This window comes from Mytilus galloprovincialis, chromosome 10 (genome assembly GCF_965363235.1).
Source record: "Mytilus galloprovincialis chromosome 10, xbMytGall1.hap1.1, whole genome shotgun sequence".
NCBI classification, from domain to species: Eukaryota; Metazoa; Mollusca; class Bivalvia; order Mytilida; family Mytilidae; genus Mytilus; species Mytilus galloprovincialis.
In genome coordinates this window covers 19,071,722-19,089,273 of record NC_134847.1, presented here as the reverse complement: position 1 = coordinate 19,089,273, position 17,552 = coordinate 19,071,722, and the positions used below count along the sequence as shown (strand labels likewise).

General features: G+C 31.2%; 1 protein-coding gene across 3 annotated transcripts in view; it reads right to left on the bottom strand.

The window, feature by feature from the left end:
- LOC143049975 (uncharacterized) overlaps positions 1-17,552 on the bottom strand; it is a 37,043-nt gene continuing 19,491 nt past the window's right edge. For 2 of the 3 annotated variants that reach the window (XM_076223756.1, XM_076223758.1), the window contains 17 exons: positions 16,240-16,458; positions 15,675-15,742; positions 15,119-15,188; positions 14,584-14,663; positions 13,883-13,959; positions 13,562-13,643; positions 13,159-13,249; positions 11,798-12,007; positions 11,183-11,347; positions 10,379-10,487; positions 9,817-9,951; positions 9,254-9,372; positions 4,385-7,280; positions 3,061-3,196; positions 2,144-2,317; positions 1,273-1,364; positions 1-566 (listed from right to left, as the gene is read on the bottom strand). In XM_076223756.1, coding sequence (XP_076079871.1) covers positions 458-566; positions 1,273-1,364; positions 2,144-2,317; positions 3,061-3,196; positions 4,385-7,280; positions 9,254-9,372; positions 9,817-9,951; positions 10,379-10,487; positions 11,183-11,347; positions 11,798-12,007; positions 13,159-13,249; positions 13,562-13,643; positions 13,883-13,959; positions 14,584-14,663; positions 15,119-15,188; positions 15,675-15,742; positions 16,240-16,458 — 4,832 coding nt within the window. In that variant the 3' untranslated portion in view covers positions 1-457. The remainder of the gene's footprint in view (positions 567-1,272; positions 1,365-2,143; positions 2,318-3,060; positions 3,197-4,384; positions 7,281-9,253; positions 9,373-9,816; positions 9,952-10,378; positions 10,488-11,182; positions 11,348-11,797; positions 12,008-13,158; positions 13,250-13,561; positions 13,644-13,882; positions 13,960-14,583; positions 14,664-15,118; positions 15,189-15,674; positions 15,743-16,239; positions 16,459-17,552) is intronic. The other variant, XM_076223757.1, reaches the window with a different exon arrangement.

Genomic DNA, 17,552 nt, shown 5'->3' with positions numbered 1-17,552 from the left:
TACAGATAAAGATTTATTAAAATTTCTTTTTTCAAATATTGACACATAGCATATGAATTATGGAGAAAAGTACTTCAATGAAAATATGACTTTCTTAAATGCAAAATACTCATTTATTCTATAATAAATAGATATCAACACATTCATAAAATTTAATTGCTTTTGAAAAGTATATGCCAGCACATAAAATTATCAACAATGATATCGGAATCACCATTTTATGAATTTATTCCAAATTACAAAAACTATTTTTAAATAACATAACATTTAACATTCTGTCTATATAACACACACTTTCACTTTGGGACACTAATAGGACAAACATCCAGATGACAATGAAACAGATCCATGTCTGATACATGCTGCCTAAACAAACATAATAAATGGAACATATAAACATCTTGATGACCTTGCACACATGAAGTTAAGCACTGATGAGATTGAGATTGACAGATCATCAACTGGTATCATGTAGAATTTCATACAAACAGTTTGCTAAAGCTGTTGATGATTCTACCGTACTCATCGCTGTATAGTTTATATGAGACTCATGCTTTTTTATTAAACTGAAAAAGAAAAAGAAATACATGAAATGTCATCTGACAACATTATAAAGTCACAGGCAAAATCTGTCTTGTGTAATAAGTGTGTGGTCCAAATAAATCTTTTTTATCTCGTTTCATTGTTGAACTTAACGGAGTGAATTTCTGATAGCTGGCTGAAGAGGCAATTCCGGTAAACCGGAACTTGTTGGTGAAAGGGTTAAGAAAAATTTAGCAGCCTCACTATGTATGACATTTTCTAATAGTCATTTTATAGAATTTCAAATGCATTTACATGTTGCTGTTGATCTTCATGCTTATTGTTAAAAATTGATGATCAAAACTGGATTGATGATTTCAACATGTATGTTCCTGACAGGGTTCTTTGTGTTTTTGAACTTATGTTTAACCAATCCTTATCAAAAGATTTTATACTTTGTAGAATTTATGTTCATGAACAAATAAAATATACCATTTTTTTTTAATTGAGAGTAGCTATACATGTACATAAATAGTTCTATTAATTATATTTATTTGGCAGAGATCTGAGTTTGCACTTGATTTATTGTTGCAAAAATAGCAAAAAGTATACATGAAACAATCCTTCTCATTTCTTGCTTTCTACAATTTTGCAGAAATCTAAATCTAATTGCATCAATTGTAGATACTTAAAATGCAGGCAATATGGCCAATGAAAATTCTGGTCCATTATATTCTATGGATAACTTACCTTCTTCCAAGAGAAGAATATCTAGCTAAATTCCTGAGTATGAGTGCAGCAGTCAGTCGGATGTGTTTTGTGACTGGTCCTTCTCTGGGTTCCTAAAAAAACATTAACATAAGCTTAAAGTTTGACTTTTAAACTATTGTCTTTCTGGTTCTTTGCTCATATTTTTGTTTGTTTGTTAAATTAGTTGTCATATATTTGTGGTTTCTTTGGAATCAATTTCTCGACAAAACGTTCACATGGTTCAGTTGTAAATCAAATTGATGAAGAGCCATAAAATTGGGGAACATTCCATTAACTCATACATGTACAACACTGCATGGTAATTGTCAAATGTATTATATTTCTTAGATATTCATAAGAATTTCGGGTTTAAAACATTCTTTCACTTTATTCTTCACAAAAAAAACCCTGAAGTAACAACTAAAAGAGGACAAATAATCACCTACAATCACATTAAACTTGGAAAATAGGTGTGTATTCTAATTTCCCCTACAACTGTTATCTATTGCTAAAATAATTGATTGTTGTTCATTGGTTACCTTCCAGTTGCAAATATTTCATGGGGATAAAAACCTACTAAAACATGGACGTGGGTTATTGGTTACCTTCCAGTTGCAAATATTTCATGGGGATAAAAACCTACTAAAACATGGACGTGGGTTATTGGATACCTTCCAGTTGCAAATATTTCATGCGGATAAAAACCTACTAAAACATGGACGTGGGTTATTGGTTACCTTCCAGTTGCAAATATTTCATGCGGATAAAAACCTACTTAAGCATGGACTTGGGTTAAAATCACTACAAAATATATCAATTCAAACTGAATTTATGTGTTTATAAATTTTTCATGTAATATGATCCTCCTTACCATGAATTCTGGATATGGGGGTTTTGGTGTAAATCTTCTAATGGCCTGCCATGCAGCATCAGGTGGATAGACTAATGCTGGTATCCTTGGGTTCTGAGCTGGGGCACCAGTCTGTGTGGCATGGAATCGTCGTATAGCTGCAGTCTGTAAGGCAGAGTCTGAACAGTGGTGGTCCTGAAATTAGGGGGTAATGTTATGTAATACAAACTGGTGTATACAATAATATTAAGAACAAAATCATGGTCAACAATATACTTAGCTTTTCTCATCACTTGGCATCTGTGATTCTTGTTCCTTGGTATATTTATTACAGAGAAATTGTAAATAATGACTGGACAATATTTTTTGCAAGCCTGTTATGTTTTTGAAAACATAGTCAGCTTGTGATAACACCCTTATTGTGCTTTTTAAAATTGTTGCAAAAATAAATTCGGATATTTAGAAGGCATTTATCAAAAGCAAATAAAATGTCTCCTTAGAAAAATTCCATTATGATACCCCTAGGCACATTGCTGGCACCCTGGAGTTAATTTCAACAGTTAAAGTCCCATAACAGTTGAATGACAAAGTATAAAATTTTCAAAATCAAACTGGAGCATTCTTCTGTGAATCCTAAAATCATGTGATGATTGGTTTAAGGAACTAGGTTTATCGATCATCCTGTGTTGACAAACAGACATTGGTATACAATAACTCTTGATTGGAATACATCTCGTCTAGAAGTGAGAAAAAGAGGTCTGTCTAGTGCAATTACAACCCCCAAAATTAAGTTATGATATTCAAAGTATTGTCACAATCACAAATGAAAGCCTTAAAATTTCAACCAGTTCTGAATCAATATATATGTTCTTATGATATAAAATTCAGCTATTCAAAGACGCTTTGTGTCTATTCCTTAAAATAGACAAATATCCTACCTGTACGTGAGTTGCCAATGACCATCTTTTGCGTAATAATTTTTCACAACCATCCCAAAGACAATAACCCTCTGGATTCCTACTAAGATGGATCTGATATACATGAACAAATACACTTTTGGCATTCTCAAAACATCTGAAATTAATTTACAGAAAATGATCAACTAATTTATAGAGAAATTCAATTTCTGACAAATAAATACAACTACTTATACTATACATATGATTAGTTAAAGTCGTTATTGGTAAATTCTTAGAATTGACATAGGCATAAGTCAACAAATTGTTTGATCTCATTGTATGGTCTTTTTATCATGTTTCTATTGGTCATGATATAACTTTCCTTAAAACAACAATAAATCAGTTTATGTTATATACCACTATTATCTCTATAACTTGTCTTCATTTTTCTTCATTTACACAGTATATCTAAACCATATCCCTTTTTCTCTCGATTTTTTAAAAGGATTTCATGTTATCTCTCTTTTCAGTGCATATACCATATCAAGTTAGACATATGTCATACACATGAACATTGTAGATACCATTGCTTATGTACCCCTACATATGTCATACACATGAACATTGTAGATCTATACCATTGCTTATGTACCCCCCTTTTTGTTGTTATTTCGGGACAGTTGCTCTTCAAACTGTGTTATTCTATCAGACTTTCTCCACAAGGTATTAAGCGCCATAACTTTTTTTTATTCCTAAATGCTCATATCACTTCAAATTCTGAATCTTGTAATTTTGTATTGCATAGTTAACAAGTGAATCATCATGATCATGAACAAGTTATACCCTTTTCAAGTGAATCATCATGATCATGAACAAGTTATACCCTTTTCAAGTGAATCATCATGATCATGAACACGTTATACTCTTTTCAAATCTTTTCAATCAATTGACTTCTTCTTCTTCGCAGAATACTTACTCTTAAGATGAATATATAAAATATTTTGTAAACTCTCTAAACAACAACAGTAATTTTAATCAGACATGTTAGCTTGCTGTTCTGTGTGAGCCAAGTCTCTGTGATGAAGGCTGTATTTTGACCTATACTGGTTTACTTTTAACAAATTGTGACTTGGATGGAGAGTTGTCTCATTGGCACTCACACCACATCTTCTTATATCTGACTATACGTTGTTATAAGAGTTCATTTAATAGGTTTTATTGTTAAGACCCTGCATCTATTACAGAGTTGTATCATATTAAATATTTACCAGGTGTTGGTTCATTTTTGTGTATGATCAATATAGTTTGTGTAAATGACTGTTAGATTAAAACCTAATTAAAGTTTTTAAATACAATATATTACCTTTTACAACCACTCCATTCACACATGTATTCTAATGCAATAACTGTGGTAGTTGATGATGACCCCCGTGAATCTCCCGACCCACTTCTACTTCTCTTCTTTGATTTTTTCTCTGGCAGTTTGGGTCTACTTGAAGACACAGATTTTGGATTACTATGGATAATGTTTAAATTGAAGTGACAATTTTGTGTTGTGGATGCCACTGGTGAAGGCATGGAATGTTTATCAGAGTCCGTATTGGATGATGCGAAGCTATCACAACTAAGTTCATTATCACGAGAAGATTCAGGAGTAGGCACATGACGAGTTGTACAAATTTCATTAGTAATGCGTATTTTAACCTCTTCACTTTCAGGTAAAGGAGGGTTAGGTTTTATTTGAGGTTCCTCCTTTGGTTTCTGAATTTCAGGAACAATGTTGCTAGGAGGGTGAACAATTTGTTCCGTGTTAAGAATTAAAACAGTCTGATTTTTTTCGTCAGTATCCATAGCCTGTGGTGGCTGTTCAGTAACCAACACAGCAGGAGTAACCTCATCTACAGTTTCAGTGGCAGAATCAGTGGCAGAACCATCCTCTTGATACATAACTGCATCGTTACATTGCTTGCTAGCAGCGATATCATTACCGACAGGTTTTGATGGTTGAAGCATCATTTCATTTTCAATGATGACTTCATCACCATCAGTTTCTTCTTCTGATGGTTCACCTACCAATTCATAACAATGAGATGTATTATCCATAAATGCTTGTTCAGATTGTTCTTCCTCAGGTTCTTGTTCCATATCCAGAATAGAATTTACAGCATCAATAGTTTCAGAATCAGGGAGGGGTTGTATAATAGAATTAACAGCAGAATTTTTCATGAATGGCGTTTCTTCTGTTTCTTGTGGAATAGAATTGACAGCATTGATTACTTCCAGATCTGACGTATCAGCTTCAGCAGGCGGATCATCAATCAACATTGGGTCGTCCTCATCCTCATCCGGGAGACCATTTACCTCAATTGTTCCCTGTGAACCGATGATTAACTGATCTCCTTCGTTTACAACCAAATCTACTCCATCTGTCCTTAAAATAACTTCATCACCATTAGCGTCTACAACTCTCACGGTATTGTCTTTACAATCTACATCATCATTTCCATTCACTAATGTATTTTCACCATTATGCTCCAAATAGTCATCAATGTTATGATTAATTGCACCATTCATTTTCCCAACCTTATCAACAATTTTGCTAATTGCCTGTTTTAACTCCTGTGATTTTCTTGATTCAAACGGATCTTCCATTTCATTATTCCCGTTGGTTTCCCCTGTCGGAGAAGGAATGATGACCTCGGGTGAACTTAAATTACCGTTCATTGTCCCAAAATTTGAACTGTTTTCATGGTTCAATTTAACACTAACTTCCTTTTTGTCTAGATTTTGTTGAGTATCAGAATTTAATTCATTTTTAATGCCATTTATCCGACCATTTGTTTGAACACAACTGTTTTCTACCGATTTCAAATCATCTACACCTGTTTTTATACTTTTTGTAGAATCATTTGTATCACATACTTTTTTAACACATTCACTGTTTGTGGATGAAGAATGAGATGAAATGATTTCAGATGGATTACTCTGTTCTAGTGAAAGACTTTCTGATTGGTCCTTTAATATGTCACATGATGTTTCCTTGGTTTCACACACATTATTATAACTACGGTGGGTATCATTTGTGATGAGATTAGAGGTAGATGAGACGACTAATGATGATGATGAGTCGGTGATAATAGCACTATCTGACAATATGGTTGAGGAATTATTTTGATTTTCACCATTTGTAAAAATGTCATTATTTTCACTTTTGTTTTCTGGCACAACTGTAGATGAGGACGGATCAGGCAAAGGATCTGACTTTGGTACGGATTTGTTTTCAACATGCTCAATTCTGGCTTCTATGCCAATTTGAGTAAGGTCTTTTGCTCTTTCAATTTTGCCACAAACATCAAGATCATAAGTCTTTGGTGATTTTGGTGAATTTGTTCTTGGTGAAGATGATCTTTTAGGAGAGGTTCCTTTCGGTGATGGTACCCTAGAACTACTCCTCGTTGGTTTCCTCTTGCTCTCAGATACAGGAGTTAGTGAATTTTGACTTACAGGAGTTTGTGGTTTTTGACTAGATGCAACTGGTTTTTTAGGAGTTTTTTCAGCTTTTGGTGTAACTGGTCGTGGAGGCGGAGCCACTGGTTGATGAATGATTACTTGTGGTATGATTGGCTGATTCTGAATATGTCCTTGGATAACATTACTCTGTTGTGCAGTGAATGTCAATAAATGCATTGGATTAGACGATGGTTCAGAAATCTTTGGACAGATTGGGACTGGAGTAGATTGGGGTCGTAGCTTTTTGGCTAACAAATTCTTGATCATTTTGGTTTCTATTGGTTTATTAGCTGAGTCCAAATGATCTGCAGACATTCCTTCAATAACAAGTGGCAAGGTTTGCTGTGGAATGCCAGCCACCATCGGCTGGGCAATAACAACACTGACTCCTTGAGATACATGAGGAATAGCACCAGACGATGTGACAATATGTTGCTGAGGTGACGGAGGCCAAGTTTGCTGAGGTGACTGGGGCCAACTTTGCTGAGCCAGGGGAGATTGTTGTATTTTTGGTTGTTGCAGCTTTGCATGAAGAAGAGCCTTGGACTTGGACATGACCGGAGACGCTGCAGTTAACTGTATTGCACTGTGACTGGAGGCTATGGCACCACCTACAGGTAGAAGTGATGGAGAGGCTTGTAAGGGAGATAATCGTGGAGGATCCAGAAGACGTTGCCGTAACATTGGCGTTTGTGTTAAATCAGAATTAGCAGATGGAAAGCCTTGCAGTACACTACTAGGTTTACTGACTGAAAGCAAAATGAAGGAACATCTAAACACGCAAACTTTGAGAAGCAAACAACACTACATAACATGCATTACACATCTCATGGAAAAAACTATTTCAGAACATACTTAAAAGCAAATTTTATAACAAAGTAAATAAAAAAAAAGTCTGTTCATATTCACAGCTTTTTAGCTAAATAGTTTTACTAAATGTTTCATGAAATTTTAAGAATATAAATTTTTTCAAAGATACGAGTTGTGCAATTTTTCTTTCAAAAAAAGAAAGAAATTTTTTGAAGCACACATTTCATTTTATCCATCTTCCTTTTTTTATATTTTTTTCCCATGAATTGAGTAACAATTTGTTAGTTTCTATATACACAATCAATACATGCAATGTGTTCTTCAATATTAACATCTTCATAAACATGCAATAAACAGCTTTTCTTTCGCAAATATGCAAAAACAAAAAGAGTTTGTTCTAACAGCAGTATTTTAAGACTTTCTTTTCAAAAGTCAAGTTTTTGAAAATCTGTCTTTATTTTATCATTTTTTTTACTTGCTTAAGATGTTAATACTGACACAAGTAATGCACATGTGCTTTAGGCCATAAAAATTATAAAATTTTCAACATTGAAATAGGTTCACTTTTATTCCATTATTCATTGTAAAACATTAAGATTGCAAACAATGGGGGAAAAACAAAAGTTTGAAAATTTTCCTGGCCTTATAAAATAGCAATAGTGCATTACACAACTTAAACTCTGAATACAAATGCAACATAATTATGAAGATTCTATAAATTTCTATATGAATCAGAAGTAACCAAGGTTTCTTTTTAAATGAATAATTCTGAAGTTGATCTTGCGAGTAGCCTTTTGAATATATCACTAAATATAACAGTCATGCAGCAAGGCAAGAAGATGCAGTCCCTTGGCAGCATAATTTCTTTCCACAAAATACTTTATATCCATATTCATAAATCAAAAGGCTTCAATGCTCCATGAAAAAAATAAATAAAAAATTAACAATCAAATTCAAAATATGCCTCAGAGTTCTTTTAAAAATACTGCTTTTTGACATTCAACCAAAGTTTTAAAAATTCTCTTATCACATGCTTCTGAACTATTCAAAAATTATAGATACTAAGATGCTTTCTGCTTATACAATAGTAAGACAAGGATACACAAAAACATCTAGTAACAAATTGTCTACATTTTTCATGCTAAATTCTTTTTAAATTTGTTTGTCAAAAATAATGTAATAGCTGATATCTTTTTAATATTTCCACATATCAGAGTAGACAATCAATTAAACTAGATAAAAGAGCCATAACAAAAATATTTCTAGAATCTCATTCAACTTGTACAACTTATCAAACTGAAGAGGAAGAAAATGTATAACTTTTTCATGTTTTCATACTGTTTCTGGTACATAAATAATTTTTTTTCCATGATTAATATTGGACAACATATGAGAGTCTAGAAATATTTCAATTATGGACAAATTGAAATTTTATAATTCTTGCAATACACACACAACAAACAACATGCATACTACAACAACTATGCTTTCCATCTTGTGCAAATCAATTTTGAACGACTTAGAAGTATAGAATTTTTTTTTAAATACATGGTCTGTAGAAGGTTCTTCACATGTTAAATTTCATATGAAAGTTTCTCTTAACAATTTCTAACTATTGAGTTAGTTTGTAGAAAATGAGATTCAATTTGGTTACATATCCTATAAGATCTATTCCTTGTCAATTAAAAAAAAATGATATTAATAGATGATAACTATAGTCACAAAAAGTTATTGAAAGCATTCTAAAATAATTATCTGATTTTTTTTTAAAGTAGTATTGGGCAATCAAAATTACTATAAAGAAATGCATTACAAATTATATGATCTATCTTTTTGTATCAAATGATCAAATCAATAAAAAATAAATTATGTTATTTTTTTGTTTAAATGTTTAAATAAGATAAAATGTTACCTGAACAGTGAATAGTAAATGGTTGAGAAACTTGGCGTTTACTGAGACCATGGTAAGATAATTCTTTGGTTCCGTCTGATCTGTCACTGGCTACAACCTGTACTCTCGGAAAAACAGACCTGAAATAACAAATAATACAATTCATCATTACAATTCTTTATATTATAAATATAAACAAATATTAAATATGGGAAAAGTGTAAGAGTCAAATAGCACCAGCAGAAAAAGTCACACTTAATTACAGTAAAAAGTATGGTCACCAACACATGACGACAAAAAATTGTTTGAATTCTTGTTGGCAAACAGTTTCACATGAGTTGCATACATAAGGTGTCATTCTAGTAGATTTGACCATTCTTGTCCATAAATGGTCAAAGTTCCATAACTCCTGCATAAATTGTTGGAAATATAGTCATTTAAAGACAATCAAGTAAAAAGTTGGCAAAATTGTCATTTTCTTAAAATAATAAAAAAAATGATCATAGTCTCATTACTCCTGCAGGAAAACTATTCCTATGTCCCTTGTGATTTATACAGCAGAGGACAATAATTTGAATACTTACTTAACACTATTGTGAAATGAATGTGAAGGAAGAATTTGCGGTAGACTGTACTTTTTACAGAAGTGGACATATTCAGCATATAAATGCAGCTGGGATGTAGCACAATCTCCTTTTATTTCAAAGGTAGCTTGCAACCTGCAAAAAAATTAATAATAAACATTAAATGCAACTTCACAAATCAGATTCAAATAATGGTATAAAATTGAAACAAGTTTTTGTTAAATGGCTATTGAAATATTTGTTCATGATCTACACAGTAATTTGCATTTTATCTCAAGAAACTAGACCTTAAGTGGACAAACAAAAGGTTACCACTCCAAACTCTTTAATTTAAACTAACTGAGCTGGTGTGGAAGGTTAAAAAAATAGATGTTCCTACAAATTTTTCATATCATAATGATTTGATTTTATTTATTGAATAGTTGAAAAGTTTTCTGATTTGTTTCTATGTAAGAACTTTTTTCATTTGTATATTCAATTTCAGTCAGAAGGCTCAAAATTTCCTTTCCTATAATATTCAACTTTATAAAGACTGACGTTACAATGTAAACAAAGACCGTACCAATTACATGTAGTAGATTCGACGTCACATGTAACACCAGGTTGTAGAGTGGGAGGAGGGGGAGGTACTGGTTGTTGTTGTGGACTCTGTAGTACTGCTGGCTGTACTTCTGTAATAATTAAACTTCATTAGTCACACATTGTATACATTAGGTTCAAAGAATTTAAGACCAACTGGACATTGAAAAGTTGCATATAGCCTTTTGATACATTTTATTCATATAAAAGCATACAACAATATTTAACATTTCATAAAACTTTATTGGTTTACATTATATTTGTTACCACTCTGATGAAGTAACATTGATGTTATTGATATATAAATTAGAACTTGACATATTGTTTCTTGTTTAAAGATTACATGTTGGCTTCCACATGCTTCTTGTGTGTTTATAGGTCGATGTCTCAATGGTGTATTCCTCAAGTTCTGTTTATCAATTTTCTATTTTTTTAGTTCAAAATATAATCATTAGAATTAACCATATGTTCATACTGTAAAAGCAGAAGAAAAAAATCGTGGAGGATTTAATTTCATTTATTACCAGGAAAGAATATATCCACGAAATTAAAACCTTCACGAAAATTTAATCCCTTCCATTTAGTAGAAATCACGAAATTAAATCCCAATAAAATCTTATATAGAGATAAAACCATGAAATGTTAACCCAACGAAAATTAATTTTTCTACAGTATGTCTGTACATGTGAAAGCACTGGAACAGAAACAGCTTTTTAAATGTACAAGGAGCAGATACTGGGACAGATGAATGCTCAGGTTTTACTTATATCATTAAAGAAATACTTACTTTGAACAGGTGTATTAGGAGCAGGTACTGGAACAGGAGAATTTTCGTGTACTTTTCTCTCTCCTGGAACACCCGATGGAGGGCAGTATTCTACAACCTTTATACCGATCAGTGAGTTAGGACCGTAGGACTGAGCCTCTATTGATAACAGTGTCACTAATAAATCTGATGAGAAAACAAAGTAAAAGACTATAAACATGAACACAACAGCTTTAGATATATTCTGAGATACCAAATAATATATAACTGATTTTCTATACAGAAAACGTTTAAATTGTGGACATACTTTTATACACAGGGGTTGATAATCAAAGCTACAATTTGAAATAAAAAAAAAAATGCAAATTTTACATTATTAGTTTTCATTCAAGTCACAAGAATAAGATGACTGATGATTTTTGTTCACTTAAAAAAAAAGATAATAGATAGTTGATGAGTATAAAATTAGAAAGTTTTTCCCCAACTGAGAATAAATTTAAAGTGATTTGGGTGTGACAGCACAATGTTTGGTATATCAATGCACTCTTTTAACATTCCAGTGTGAGGAGTTTTGATTCTAAAAACAAACCATATCTATATGTTAATGCCTTAAGTTACTGCAAACTCAACACTTACTGACAGCATTTTTAACCGAAGCTATTCTAGTACTTGTCTGTTCTCCGAGTTCTGACAATTGATATAAGGTTTCTAAACTGTGCACAATCAGCTGAATGTCAAATACACAGGCTAGTCTGAATAACTGACTGTATATACTTTCATCTAAACCCTCAGATATATGCAGCTCATTCTCTTCAATTTGACACATTTTACCCAAGATTTCCAAACCTAAAAATAATATTGACCATTATAAATAATTTAATTTTGGATGTAACACGTCTTCTGATTGGCTGACATTATTTTGTTATCAGCCCATAGACATAATTTAGTCATGTGACCGTGACATCATCAATATTTTTTCACGGTTTAAAATGGAATTTAGAATTAAATCATAAGAAATGGCTGTAATATTTTTTCTGTCTATTCGAAATAACATAAAAGATGTGGTGCACACTGTTAAATAACCCGCTACATGCGTTATTCAGTGTGCACCACATTTTTTATGTCATTTCTTCATAGACAGAAAAATATAACAGTCATTCTTTAAATAGCATTTTTTTTTAAATGTATTATGTATTCAAATATTGTAACTTTTTGCATGTCTTTTTACCAACTCTCATTCTCTAGTACAATTAGTACAACATTGTAACTTATTTTTAGTCTTTTCAACTCTCATTCTCCAACCAAAACTGCTAAAATATTTTTTATCTACATTGATGATTGATCTTAATCATGTGCAGTCTCATAAACCTATTTACCCTCTTTAAACTTGCATCAGTCCATTTTATACTACAGAAATCAATAGAAACCAAAGAAATGTTTTGTAATTTTGTCAGTGTGAAAGAAACCTTCTAAATAGTGATTAAGTCTTTAATTGAAGTTTGATCATGTACATTATAGCATTATTTCACAGATATAGAGAGATAAGGAACATTTTATCTGGAAATTTCTATCAAAATGTACTTTTTGATACCTTTTTAGTTTAAACAAACTATGACTTCTGTCACAAAAGTTAATGAACACTTTGTGTTCATTAAAGTGTTCATTTACTGTCCGAAAGAGAAAGATTATTTACATTCATTGGTCAGCTGTGGATATTTTTGCATAATTGATATTTTCATAATGATTTGTACTGAAATAAAGTATAGAGAGTCTAAAATATGTTCATTTCTAAAAACTTATTTTGATTGTGTATAATCTGTTAATTTAATATCCACATATTACATATGTCATTGTTCCTACAAATTTTCAAAACATACTAGTTAAGTAAATTCATTGAACTTGAATTAGAGCTGCATTAATCTTGTATGGTTTAACAGATATTTATTATCACCTGATATGATTTAGTGGTCAATAAAAATATGGTAAAATTCACATACCTCTCACGACATCAAATTTATCATTAGATGCGATACATTTACTGATAAGATCTAAAATCAGGTTCTTGTCGGCATCATCATCGATTATCAACTGAAAAAAACACAAAGTTTATAAAATTTAATTCACATTCTTTTAACTTATTACAATAAACTTGTCTTTACTTATTTGTTCATAAAATTACTACTTTTCCCAGTATTGCAAAAACAAAGTCAAATTTTATTTGAACAATTTATATATATAATAGTGATTAGCCATTGTAGTCCTGAATAAGTACAGGCACTTAAACGTCAACATTATTTGAAAACATTTATGATAAACTTTCAGAAATATCTATTTTGCAGTTATTTAGATTTATATATTTATCAAAACATCTATTCATTTTAACACTGTAGTGATACTTACCTTTTCTGCTAGATTTCCAAATGTATCTAAAGCCAGCTGCCGCAATGATCCATACTGACAGTGTATACATAGGAATAAAAATCTGAAATGTGACAAATAATAACTTATAATTTCCATTCCATTCCAAGTATGAAGCTGGCTTTCAAAATAATGATTATTTCTTCTTACTTTTCAATTAAACAAAATGCAACAAAAACATCAAAGATTGGTTAACTTATTGGGCGACACAGTAAACTTCAATATAAAGCACAAGTTTGAGTATTTACAATTTGTGTGTATTATAAACATCAATGCAATATTTATAGGTACTATTAAACTTACCTGAATACTAGGTCACTTGATGCCATAAATTTACAATTATCTTCTTCAAATGACAAATTTCTTAAAATCACAGCAACCTGCAAATATATTTAATAAAATATATAATAATAATCTTTATTTGTCATATAAGTAACATTATACTTGTGACATAAACAAAAGTAACAACAACAATAAAATAACTGAGTTGAACACACACACACATATCTATATATGTACAAGTAAAACTAACTAAGAGTCCCCTGTCCTCAGCTCTAAAGACTGTTTTATAAAGGAACCTGTTTTATATGAACATATATAAAGACCTAAAGGATCTGGTGGTATCACATATTTCAATTAATCTTGTTACATCATTATTCTCCATAGAACCTTTCAGCTTTATGTTAATGAATTGTAAATGTGGAGGTTTGTTACTGTTTGAAAAAAAATCATAAAATTGTGCTTTAGAAGTGATGCTTAAAATAACTAGAGACAAAATGCTATATATCAAATCCCCACTCATTTACCTGGACAGTTTATAAAATTTTGAGGTTTAAACACTGCAACTTAAGTTAAACCTTAGACTCTTGATATTAAGTTCTTTCGACCAAACAGCTATTGTGAATTTTTCTTATCTTTTTACACAAACCAATTCATTGAAAAGTGCACAAGTCTGACCTGATTATTATTATTGTTGTAGTTGATATTTTAGTAGAATTACTCACCTGCATCACACGCTGACCTTCCTTGTCATTTTTGCCCAAGTCTCTGCCAAGATTTAATACCTCCTCTCCCGTTAAAGAATCTGTAATAATCAAATGATACTTATGTAGACATCATAACATAAAGATGATGATGCATATTTAACACTGTAAAATTGAAAATAATGAATTTATTTGTACTCTTTTACAGTTTTACTCTCAATTTTAAATCTTTAAAAGCAAAGTAATTCATTTCTGAAGCAGAATCTAATTTGACAAGTTTACCTATGTGAATTCCATTCTTTTTATTAATGTGATGACAACTTTTTTTTGTATTTGGTATGAAACAAATAATATGTAAAAAGAAAACTAATAAAAAACAAATTGTTTCCAGAATTAATTCATTATGTATTTCATATCTTTATGTATATAACCTAACTTGAATTCTCTTTCTTTGATATTCAAAGGGAGATAACTCATTGATATTCAAAGGGAGATAACTCATTGATATTTAAAGGGAGATAATTAAAAAATAAACTGAACATATCACAACACATACCAAGCTGACACTCTCTTGTACTTGATATTAACATTTTTGCTGAACTGTCTTTTACTGTGTCTAACCAGAACTGTAAAACAAACAAAAATAAAGTATTAACAATGGTTTGAATAAATTCATAAATAATGCTAATTCATATATAAAAATTTCATACATTCAAAACTGGAGAAGAAATTTAGCCGTTCTTGTGCACTTAATTAGACCCTACCATGTATGCTTCATAATGATACTTTGCTTGATAGCTATTGTATTGAGACCTTCCAGTATTTTATAATGTAAACAGCTAGCTACATTAAAAGCACTCTGTCATTAAAAGCTTGAAATGTTCCAGTATATCATAGAATTATACTATGGTATTTCCACCAAACATCCTGTTTTCTCTGATTATCAAAGGCACCAATCATGTACATCTGCATCAATATGTACTTTGCAACTTTTCTAGGTAAAACTGTCAGATCTTTTTAACACTTGAAGTTATTCCTTTTAATTCTATCAATCAATTTAAAGATTGAAAAAGTCTGCCAAGAAATCTGTTTACTGAACAAACAATACTTACTCTTACAAAATTTCTTTTAGAATGTTTATACCAACCATTCACATACAGATCTTCTAATCCATCTTTACCTGGAAAATATAATTTATTATCTATAGTACATGTTGCTAACTTATATAATTCAAATTCAATATCTTTTACACATCTTTTACTCAAATTAAAAAACAATCAAATCCGTTTTTTTTTCATGTGTCTTGTAGCATATGTTTCATTAAGTGCTTGTACAAATCAGTAATTTTTGAATGGTTCTAGAAAACACTGAATTGCATAGCATGTTATATCAATCCTGTTGTTTCACATCTGAATGCTTGGCAACGTTAAATCCTTCTCTATCTATTTCTAAAATAAATGAGTTATTTCCCCTTGACTGAAAATTCATAATGTGGAACAGATAATAAATAATTTATAGTCTTCTTTTCAACATTGGTATGAGCAAACTATATCCATCCGTATATTGACTAAAATAAATTTCAGTCACTCTAGTAAAAAGATTCAATTAAAAAGTTTATTAAAAGTTTCCAGAAATTAGCTGTCTCGAACACTAAAATTTCATTTATGAAAAACTTACTGTAATCAAACAATCCTATATGAGCCAATAACAAGGTAAGTAAATATCTAGATTGATCGAGTCGTAGAATATGGCGACCTTCATTGGACAGAAGGGTACAAACATTGATTACAAAGTCCACTTCATTTGGAAGTCCAGAAAGTAACGATTTTTCCAATTTTTCATAATCACTTGAGGCAGCGAGATCCTGAGACAGTCCATACATCTCTCTAGAAGCATCTGAAAAAAAGAAGGGACATTTAAGTAAATAGATTCGGAGACATCTCAAAGTCTTTAAAAGCATCTGACAGTCTGCCAAATTGTTTTAGGGTTGTCCTGATCGAAAAAGAAAGTTGACAATTTTCTACTACATAGTATAGTTGTAACTAAAAAAACTGAAAATTGCTGTCTGACCCAATGATTTTTTTATCTGACATTTTGTCAGTCAGACAGACTTTGGGATACACAGATTTGAAATAAAAGTGAGGGTTAAATCAAGATTCTGAGACAGTCCATACATCTCTCAGACTGTAGAAAAATTTGTTAAATAATTCCACTATCTTCCCTTTAGCATGGGGGACCATGATTATATTCCCTTTATGCATATCTTCATGTTGAGATCCATGAATGAGTAAATTTTATCAATACTCCTCAGGCAGTTTAGAAGTTTTGTTTATAAAAATTCATGTGAAAAAAGGGGAGGATATATATATATCCTACATTTGTTGAGCAATCTGTTTTTTTCCTCAATAAATCTAAAGATTAGCCTCTTAATTTTAAGTTGCTAGTATAACTTTGAATATGATAGTTGTTTTTTTTCTGTTCAAAATATAAGTGAGAAATTTATTGTTCATTAAAACTAGAGGCTCTCAAGAGCCTGTGTCGCTCACCTTGGTATATGTGCATATTAAACAATAGAGACAGATAAATTCATCACAAAATTTTTTGTTTTGGTGATCGTGATGTGTTTGTAATTCTAACTTTACTGAAAATTCTTGTTGCTACAATTATCTCTATGAACTTGGCCCAGTAATTCAAGTGGAAAATATTTTCTAAAAATTTACAAAAATTTATAAAAATTTATGAAAATTGTTAAAAAATGAATATAAAGGGCAATAACTCCTAAAGGGGTCAACTGACAATTTTGGTCATTTGACTTATTTGTAGATCTTACTTTGCTGAACATTATTGCTGTTTACAGTTTATCTCTATCTATAATAATATTCAAGATAATAACCAAAAACTGCAAAATTTCCTTAAAATTACCAGTTCAGGGGCAGCAACCTAACAACGGGTTGTCCGATTCATCTGAAAATTTCAGGGCAGATAGATCT